The 9095-nt window shown below is 57.8% G+C and overlaps 1 protein-coding gene across 2 annotated transcripts in view; it reads left to right on the forward strand.

The window, feature by feature from the left end:
* The first annotated feature begins 504 nt into the window (after positions 1–504).
* Positions 505–9095, forward strand: part of DGKZ (diacylglycerol kinase zeta) — a 29336-nt gene continuing 20745 nt past the window's right edge. For both annotated transcript variants that reach the window (XM_075152198.1, XM_075152199.1), the window contains exons 1-5: positions 505–5293; positions 6110–6218; positions 6933–7028; positions 7811–7888; positions 8232–8288. In XM_075152198.1, the coding sequence (XP_075008299.1) occupies positions 4509–5293; positions 6110–6218; positions 6933–7028; positions 7811–7888; positions 8232–8288 (1125 nt within the window). In that variant the 5' untranslated portion in view covers positions 505–4508. The remainder of the gene's footprint in view (positions 5294–6109; positions 6219–6932; positions 7029–7810; positions 7889–8231; positions 8289–9095) is intronic.

The raw sequence follows: 9095 nt of genomic DNA on the forward strand, positions 1-9095 counted from the left end.
AGGCGGTGGCACTTGTTGCAGTAGATCAAATGAATGAATCCTAAAATGGAAGGTGAGCACCTCCCATAACTCACCCCTGGTGATGCTTTGAAAGGCTCGTGGTTTGGACAGAGCTTCCTTACTCCTGTGCTGGGGGGAGTTGCATCTCCTCGCTCATGCTGGAGGGTGCTCTGTGTCCCCAGCACAGGGAGCTCCTGACTCTGTTTTATTTGCGTGATGTAGGAGAGATTACAGCTGGAATGGAAATTCTGGGTAGAAACAAACCACGCAGTTTGGGAACTTGCTGATCGCTGCTCACCTCTCTGCAACCAAAGCCCTGAGGGCTGTACCACATCTTGACCAGTGTAATCCCTTCCCCAACTGGCACAGGGGCACCTTCCTCAGCAGACCTCAGGTTGCCCTTTCGTGGCACCTCGGAGAGTGCTGGCCTGGGAGCCTGAGGGAGAGGAGGGGTCGGTGACTGATGCCTGGGAGCAGGATGGGAGAATGGGGACAGGAGGGGGTGCAAGCTTGTGATGGAAACCGAGGCTGAAGGCAAGCGGTGGTGTGTCAGCGGGGCAGGGATGAGCAGCAGCTCCCTGGATGGGCTCCCGGGCTCTTGTCCCTCGGTCCCTCCAATGTCCTGGCAGGGAGGAGACAGAGAGACAGAAGCCCAGGAGATCTTGGTGTCAACGCAGGAGTGGCTATTAATAACACTTACACTCTCCCTGTGCGAGTCAGGCGTCCTTGCCAGGGGAAGACAGCTTGTAAACTGAAACGGGTTCCTGCTTGCACGCTGCCAGCTCTGGTGCCGCAGCAGCTCCCCAGCACCCTCAGCAAGCCGGGACGCAACCAGCCACTGTCAGGACGGGCGCTTATCACGGAGCAGGGTGAAACTCGGATTCGTTTCCCTTGCTGTAGCCCCATGGTTGGAAAAAATGCTTTCCAGTCAGCTAACTGGAAGTTTGCTGAAAGGTCGGGAGGAGTTTTTCGGGATGGTGTTTTTCAAGTCCAGGCTTCTCTAGGGCTTAAAGCTTGTGTGTTGTGCTGCTGGTGGTGTCCTGCAGTAGGGTCCTCTTGCCACCCTTGGTGCCAGGAGAGGGGTGCCAGGTTTGGCACTGCATGAAGGTAACCTGGGATCTCTCTTGCTTCTGGGCACTGGCAAGAAGAGACCAGGCTGCTGGAGGGATAGAGGGAATAACAACGTGGAGGAAGGGCCGAGCAGGTGTGTGGCACAGCATCCTTCTACATGTCTAAGGGCACAGAGGGCCTGTTCAGTGAGGTACCTGGAGGTTTGCTTGAAGTAGCGGAGGAAAGCAGAGTAACAGAGCTGAATATCAAGAAGCTCTCCCTGATGTGGGCAGAGCCTATGCCTTTAGGGACACTGTGTGTTTAGCCCTAGGACTCAGCCCGTCTGGTTTTGGAGCTGCCACCACCACAGGAGGGATGGCTGCTGGCTGTTTGGAGAGCCGGGTCTCCATATCAACCGATCCACAAGCTCCGTGTCCCCTGAAGTGACAAGATGCAAGTTTTTCTTCTTCAATCCCTGCTTGACTTTCTGAGGGCATTTAGGTCCTACCACCGAGGTTAGCTCTGTCCTTAGACTCTGAGTGCCCAGGGAGCTTCTTGCAGCAGCCCCCTCCTCCCCCAGCACTGCTGCCTGCCCACGCTCCTGGACATGTTCCTGCTTCAGCAGCATCTCTGCCCACCGATGCCAGGCGGGGATCATAGGAGGCTGAGGAGCTCTGAGGGGTCTGGTTAGGAAAAAAAAAACCAAACCCTCCCATGAGCTCCGACTGCAGACTGTGAGCAGACCAGAGCTGCTGGCTCCTTCCTCATTCACAGAAGGAGATTGAAATGATAGCGCAAAGCTGCTTGTAAGTAGAGTTGATATCCTAGTGCGTGCAGCAGTACTTCCTTTCCCTCCCACCCTGCAAATGCCAGGCTGCCTCCGTCCAGCCTCCTTACCTAACTGAGCCGAGCGATGCAGTCTGCAGAGGTGCCAGCCCTCCTCTGCCTTGTCTCAGCAACAAACAGTGGAGATCCTAGAGATGTGTTGGTGTTAGGCCAGGGATTTCCAGGGCTTAGCTCCTCTCCGGTTCCTCTCCTCCCAGTGCGTGGTTCCTTGGCTGCTCTGCACGCAGCTCTGCTGGTGCACATCGACCCTGGGCACCCCTGGCACTCAGTCCGTCCGCTCCACCAGCGGCAGCTCTCAACACCTGTGATACACCATTTGGAGCTCAGATTGGAAGTAAGTTGAGAGAGAGGGCGATAGCTTCACCATCATATCTGAGCTGCCACGTGCTGCTGTGGTGGGCCGTCAACAACATTGCCTGGTAATAACCTTCACCACCGGTGGCCAGAGCATGAGTCCATGTGCCACTTGCAGGCAGCCCCAAAGATAAAAAAGGCTGTAATCAGCTAATACCCAAACATAAATGTCAAGCCAAGGTTGTTCTAGCAGATTTCCTCACGAGACTGTGGTGCAAAAAGGAAGGAAGCTGTGTTGAGAGATCTTCCTGCCCATCGCAGCAGCTCAGCAAGCAGTACAGCAGCCTCATGCTGGTGGAGTATCTGGGGCAGGAGGGAGCAATCGGCTCATTTGGGCTGTGGTTGGACAGTACGGCTCCTCCAAAGCCAGCCAAAAAGGGTCTGCTGCAGCATGCCACACCCAGGCAGTGTTCTCTCTTGGGTTTTTTAACATGTTTTATTTGTTCAGATGATTTTTAACACCTATTGGTAACGATGCAATTTACTGTGCATCATCCTGCAGACGATGGGGAGAAGGAACACGAACAGAGCACTGCAGTGTCGGGGACAGGCTAGAAGCAGGATGATCAGCAAAACGTGCTTTTGCCCTCTGCAAAGCTGCGTGACCCTTGGTGGTTTGATAGTTAACCTGCGGGTGACCAAGTACCTGCATTGCTCACTGTGGTGGGACTTGAGAAATCCCTCCGAGGAGGTGGCACTTTGTTTTTTGCTTTTGGTTCAACCAGGCTTTAGCTGCCCCGATGCTGCTCTCTGGAGGGCAATGCTGTCCTTCCTTCCCTCCTTGTGCTATGTTACTGAGTACAGGCATGGCAACGAGACTGTAGAAACTAAAGAGCTGGCTTCCGTGCCTACCAGGCTGGAGGAGACCAAACCAAGCCTGGCCTTCTCCAAAAATACAAACTCAGCTTTGTACACATCTAAAAAGAAATAGAGGTACAGCCCAATGGGTTGCTTGTGGTACAAGAACTAAGCAAAAGCTTCAGTTTGCAGTCCAGAAAGTAACACGTGTGTCCCATTGTACATGCATATCCCAAACAAAAATGGAAGCTTCTGACAAATTTGTCTGTCTGGGTGGACCTCGGGGCAGTGGGCCAGGGTGTTCTCCTGAAGGTCCTCTAGTATTGCTGACCTGCAAGGGAGTGCATAAAAGAGCATGAGAAGAGAGGAAGGGAGAAGCGGGTGCAGCAGATGCCAGTCTTAGTGCAGCGGTGAGTGGTGTGCCCATACCCTCGTGATGGGTAGAGGAGCTGCTTTGTACAGCATGGAAATTGTTGAGGGTGAAGGTGGTGGCTTGTGTGTGCCTACAGGCTGCCATCATCCAGAATCCCCTGCCTTGGGAGCAATTGAAGAGCCAGAAGTTTGCTTCTACCAAACTGTGGGTCTTGGTGGGTTTTTTGAGTTGCCCTGGAATAAATCCTCTCTATTTAGCGGCTGAAGAGAGGCGGAGGTGGAGGGTGGGAAGCGAGGCGCTAGCTCTGGATGAGGGGAGCACTGGAGCTAGCCAGATTCAGTCTCTTCCACTTCAGCCTTTGCATGTTGAGCCGCTGAAACCACTAGAGCACCTTCCACTTGTGGCACGGGGCTTTCCACGGACTGCTGCAACATCAGGGCATGCCGTCAGGGAAAGCTCGAGAGCCCCGTTAAAGCCCTTTCCACCAGGAGAGGGAAGTTTTGAGCAGAACAGATGGGATGATTTTCCTAGCCCTTCTCTGCTCTACTCCAGCTCTCCCAGCCAGCTTCTACCAAATCTACCTGCCCCGGCTTTTACTTGCCTGGTTGTGTTATTTCTTTAGGATTTGCAAGGGTTTAGTTTCGATTTGCTGCAAATTCGGCAGGGCTGGTGCTTAGGCAGTGTGGTTCCCACGGGGAAACCAGGCAGGCCAGCGCCAAGGGAACGAAGGAGAGCGGTGGGGGTAGTCGCCAGGGCTGATCGGCACCTCGGGGTGCAGGGGCTATGCTGATCCCGCAGCGATGAGCATGGGGCACAGAGGGTCCCGGCCGGGCGGTGACACCTGCCCTGCCGTCACAGCACCCTGGGCTGAGCTGTGAAACCCAAGGGGAGCGGGAGCCCCAGCAGTGCATCTCCCCAGCAAGCGGGTCCCAGCCCTGCTGCGCACCCCGGGTGGCATCGCCATGTCCTCCCCTCCCCGCTCCTGCTCTCTGTCCCCTGCTGTCCCCCCTGCCCTGAGCCCCGCAGCCCGGCCTGGGGGGTCTATTTAATTCCTGGTCTCTGTGTTAACAGCCACCATCCGGGTGCAATGGAAACCTTTTTTAGGCGGCACTTTGGGAGGAAGGGGCCGCGGCGCGCCAGCGTGGTGGCCGTGCCCACGGGCAAGGCCAGGCGACGCTCCCAGGCGGGGCTGCCCTCCACCTCGCTGGTCCAGCGCCGCCGCGGCTCGGGTGCCCCACTGCCGGCCCTCTCCTGCCTGGGCCTGCCCCAGCGCCCCGGTCCCCGCCGCCGCTCCAGCACCACGCCGCCCTGCCTCAGCCCCAGGTTCGCTGTGCAGACGAAGCGCGGGGGCCGGGCACGAGACATTGACGCCCACCTGGTGGGTCCCTCCATCCTCCTGGCCAGCCTCATCCCCACAGGAGATGAGGGGGACGGGGTGCCCCGCACCGACAGCTCTGGATCCGAGTCTCTGGAAGATGGCGGCGCGGTGGCGGGAGCCGAGCGGGGCCGGCGGGAGCGGTGGGCTGAGGAGAGGTGGCTGGCCATGCTGCCCCGGCTGCGGCCGCTCCAGGCCGGGCTGCTGTCTCGGGGCCCCCGCTGCCTGCGGCGCGCCTCCTCCCACCGCCTGCCCACCGAGTTCATGTACGGCCGGGCCGCCTACGGCTTGCCGGGCCGCTACCGCCGCCTCAGCCAGCGCCGCCGCTCCAGCGATGCCCTCCGGCCCGGGCTGCTCCCCTCCAGCCACCTCCAGCTGCTGGCCCAGCGCTGCGTGGGGGTGGCCGGAGCCAGGCGCCCCTCTGCCACCCTCCCCGAGTGCTTGGGACCGGAGCCCACCCACCACGCTGCCCCGGACAGCTGGAGCCCCCGGCTGCTGTATGTATGGCGGCGGCGTGCAAGCGGGTGATGCTTCGGGGAGGGGAGGCTGGGTGCAGACCCAGGCTCGGCGGGGAAGGAGGGAAGGGGCTCGGCACCATTGGCACTGGCTGCCGTCAGTGTCTTGCAGTGCTGCTCACGTCCCCTGAGCATCGACTGCTCGGGCCAGCGCTGCCTCTGGTGCTCTCGGTGCAGCCCTTGGGGCTTGCAGGCATCCCCTTCTGCCAGGTAGGGCTGGAGGGAGGTAGCAGGCCTGGTTGTGGGCTGGAGATGCACGCTTTCTCCAGCTGGCTGGCTCTGCCGGCTCCTTTCCTCCACCCTAGCACATCTGGGAGAAGCTCGCCAGCCCCAAACAAACAGCTGCTTTTTTTCTGGCCGGTTGTGCTGGTCGCCAAAAATGCCCCAGGCTCTAAGGTGCCTTGGTAGGGGAGAGCTGCGGGGAACCTCTATGGGGCAAGGGCTCTGGGCTGTCCCTGCAAAGGCAGCCCCACCACCGCAGCTCGGTGGAGCGAGCCAGGCTGTTTTGCAATGGCCCTGTCATCCCCAAGGGCTTTGACGCAGCAGGCCCAGGCTGTGCCTTTTGCCGGGTGCAGGGTGTCTTTAGCCGAGCCATCAGCAACGTGGCCGGCACCTCTTCGTCCCGCGGGGCTGCCTCGCAGGAGCAGGTATTCCTCGGCCGGTGGTGCTGGGGATTCACCTCATTTCTAGACGCTTGGTCCTGAGGATGCTTTTCTGCTCACCGCCCACCCCAGAAGCAGGCTGTGTTTTGCATTCCTCCTCCCCTGATCTAATAGCCAGCCCTCCCTTGTCTTCCAGGAAAGCTATTGCCAAGTCCAGCCTCCAGCACATGGTAGCCCAGCCAAACCCTGCGCTAGCCCTGAGGAGCGATTCGGAGAGGCAGATACGCAGCGCTGTGGACTGGAGCGTAAGTTGTAGCGCGTTTTGCTGGGCGTTGCATGGGATGGGCTCCGGGCCAAGAAGCAGCAGGCTCTTCCCAGGCTGAGGCTTCCCAGGTGACTTCAGCTTTGACACATTTATGGCCTCCGCCGTTGCCACCAGCTGGTGCCAGCGTCTGTGCTGCTGGCAGCACCCCTTGATGCTGCGTGGAGAAGCTCTGCAGGCACAGGTGGTTCCTGGGAGGATGGCGTAGCTACTCCACTGCCAGGTCTTCTGCTCCTGGCAGCTGATGTCTTCTGGTGGCCGGGACCAAATAGCAGGAGCAAGCCCCGGCTCCTTCTCAGGCAAAGCCTGGCAGGTTTTAAGCCGCATCCTCAGGCCATAGGACAGAAGCTGTTTCAGGAGCATCCCCTGTATTGAGTTTGCCCTGATGCCTCCTCTCAGGGGGTGATGGAAGCAGCCCCGCTGTGCAGGACACTGCAACTGGGCCGTGGGTCTTGGAGCTGGTTTCCTGGGGCCCTCTCATTTCCAACGGGTGGGCCATGGCGGCAGCTTTGTGAGGTTTCCTCTGTTCAGATGTTGGCCCTGGTTGTTCTGTGCATCTTGTCTCCCAGCCTACACCTAGGGCCAACCCTCCAGCCTTGCTTGTCCCAGTATCTTGTCCCTCGCACAAGGCATTTTAGGGGCTTAGATGCCCACCTGGGGGTGCTCTCGGAGAAACATGTTGTCTTGTGCCTTTCAGGAGACTGCGGTCTATGGGGAGCACATCTGGTTTGAGACCAATGTCTCTGGGGACTTCTGCTACGTTGGGGAACAGAACTGTATGGCGAAGCTGCTGGTGAGTCACCGGGGGTCACCCACCTCCCCGGCAAGGGCCGCAGGTGTGGGCTGTGCTGCCACCCAACGGGGACACCGCGAAGGCCCTGCTGCTGCTGCTGGGGGAAGCGCGGGGGGCTGGGGGGCTGCCAAGGTGGGGAGTGTGTCCCTCCTACCTCTGCGTGCTTGGAGGGCTGCGTCCCCAATTTCTGCTGGTGCTGGTGCTCAGTTTGCAATGGGAACCTGACGCTCACTGGGAGGTGATATGATGATATTCCAGGGAGAGGCTGGAATTCCTTAGAGAGAGAATCCGAATCCAGCTTCTCTGGAAAAACCTTTCAGTAGAGGAGAAAAATGAGTGCTGGAGACCCAGGCCTGCTGCCTCCTGACCCTGCAGGCAGCGGTGATCTTACAGGGTTGCTGCAGTTCTCCCTCCCAGCTTGCAGACTCGATCCTGCTTGCGGTGTGGACATGGAGCACTGATGCCATCCTGTGCTTGCCCACGGGGCTTACCCCGTGAGTGCCTCCCAGACCAGCTTCCACGGTGCTCTCGGGCAATGTCAGAAGAGGCCAAGGACTGATTAAGCAGTGGGAGAGCAACTCCCTGCTCTGTCACAGACTCAAGAGCATCTGCTCTAGGCAGATCTCTTTACTTGCAAGGAGTCTAGGTGTATATAACTTTCCTATAGGACTTGTTCTGCATCCTGAAATATATGAAGGAGGTGTAACGGGAGGCTGAGCTTGCCGGCCTCTGACCGCTGCTATTCACATGCATGTTTTTCCTCCTCTTTTCTCATCCTCCAGCAAAAACCTCTTTCCAGGCGTAAGTGTGCAGCCTGCAAGATCGTAGTGCATACACCCTGCATCGAGCAGCTGGAGAAAGTGAGTAGAGCCTGTTAAGTCCTCTCTGTGGCTCGTAAAGCTGTAGCAGCCTTTTCCTGGGCAGCCTTTCCTCTTGGGTAGTGAAACAAAGGAGATTGGGGAACTGCAATGTGTCATTGCAAAGAGGGATCTTCTGAGGAGGCAATACCAAAAGGAGCATCTAGTGACATGATTGGGACCCCAGCCCCCATTTTGTTCAGTAACAGAGATATGTCAGGGGTTTCGTGGCAAGCATCGAACATACCCAGAGGCTCTGGGCCTGCTATAGTAAAGTAAACTCCAGTAGGTTTCCTATGGGGTATGATGGTTTTACTGATTCCTCTCACGTGTGTTCAATTTACAGATAAATTTCCGCTGCAAACCTTCCTTCAGGGAGTCAGGATCCCGGAACGTACGGGAGGTGAGAGATGTGCCTGGGATGCTGCCCATGTCTGACCCCTCCTTGCCTTCCCAGTTTGGTGGCAAAGGCATCAGATGCTGCCAGCCTGTTGCCCATCAGAGTGCAGGCATCGTGCTGCCTCCGGGCTGCGAGGGGATGGCGCAGTAAAAGGGATGTTTCTTTGCAAGGCAGCAGCGCAGACTGGGTGTGAGGAGTGAGGAGCTCGCAGGCAGCAAATGCAGAGCATCTGCTGGTTTGCGTGTTCTAAAGCTCCTGCACCTGCAAACACTGTTTCCTGGGGGAGTTTTTTGCCCCTTGTGCTGGTCCCCAAGCAAGTAGAGGAGGCTGTGGCAAACAGCAAGTCTCCCAAAATTTGGAAAGGAGCAATACGGGCTCACTTCTTGCTTTATTGCTCAGCCTTGACCTGGGTGCCACAGGTACTCCAGGTAGCAGTGGAAGATGCCCACAGTGGTGCTGTCAGACCCCTTTAGCCCATGTGTTTAGTGTAAGCAGTGGCCTGGGACCTGCCTGCTGAGCTGCACTGGTGGAAGCACTTGTCAGCCTTTACGCTTCACCCTCCGGCCCTTGGAGCCTGCAGTGCTCTGGAGTGGGTGTGGGTGGCTCAGTCATGGGCCGTTTTGGTAAGACAGCTGCTGCCCCCACACAATGTTTGTGCTGGCACAGCAGACCCAGTAGGGGAAAGGTACTCAAACACAGGGCTGCCTGCTCAGAAATGCCAGTGTCACCTGGTAAGGTGAAGCTTTCAACATCACTTTAAACCTTCCTTTCTTCCTTTGCTTCTCCTGCTGTGCCTCCTTCCCATGTCAC

This window comes from Calonectris borealis, chromosome 5 (genome assembly GCF_964195595.1).
Source record: "Calonectris borealis chromosome 5, bCalBor7.hap1.2, whole genome shotgun sequence".
NCBI lineage: Eukaryota > Metazoa > Chordata > Aves > Procellariiformes > Procellariidae > Calonectris > Calonectris borealis.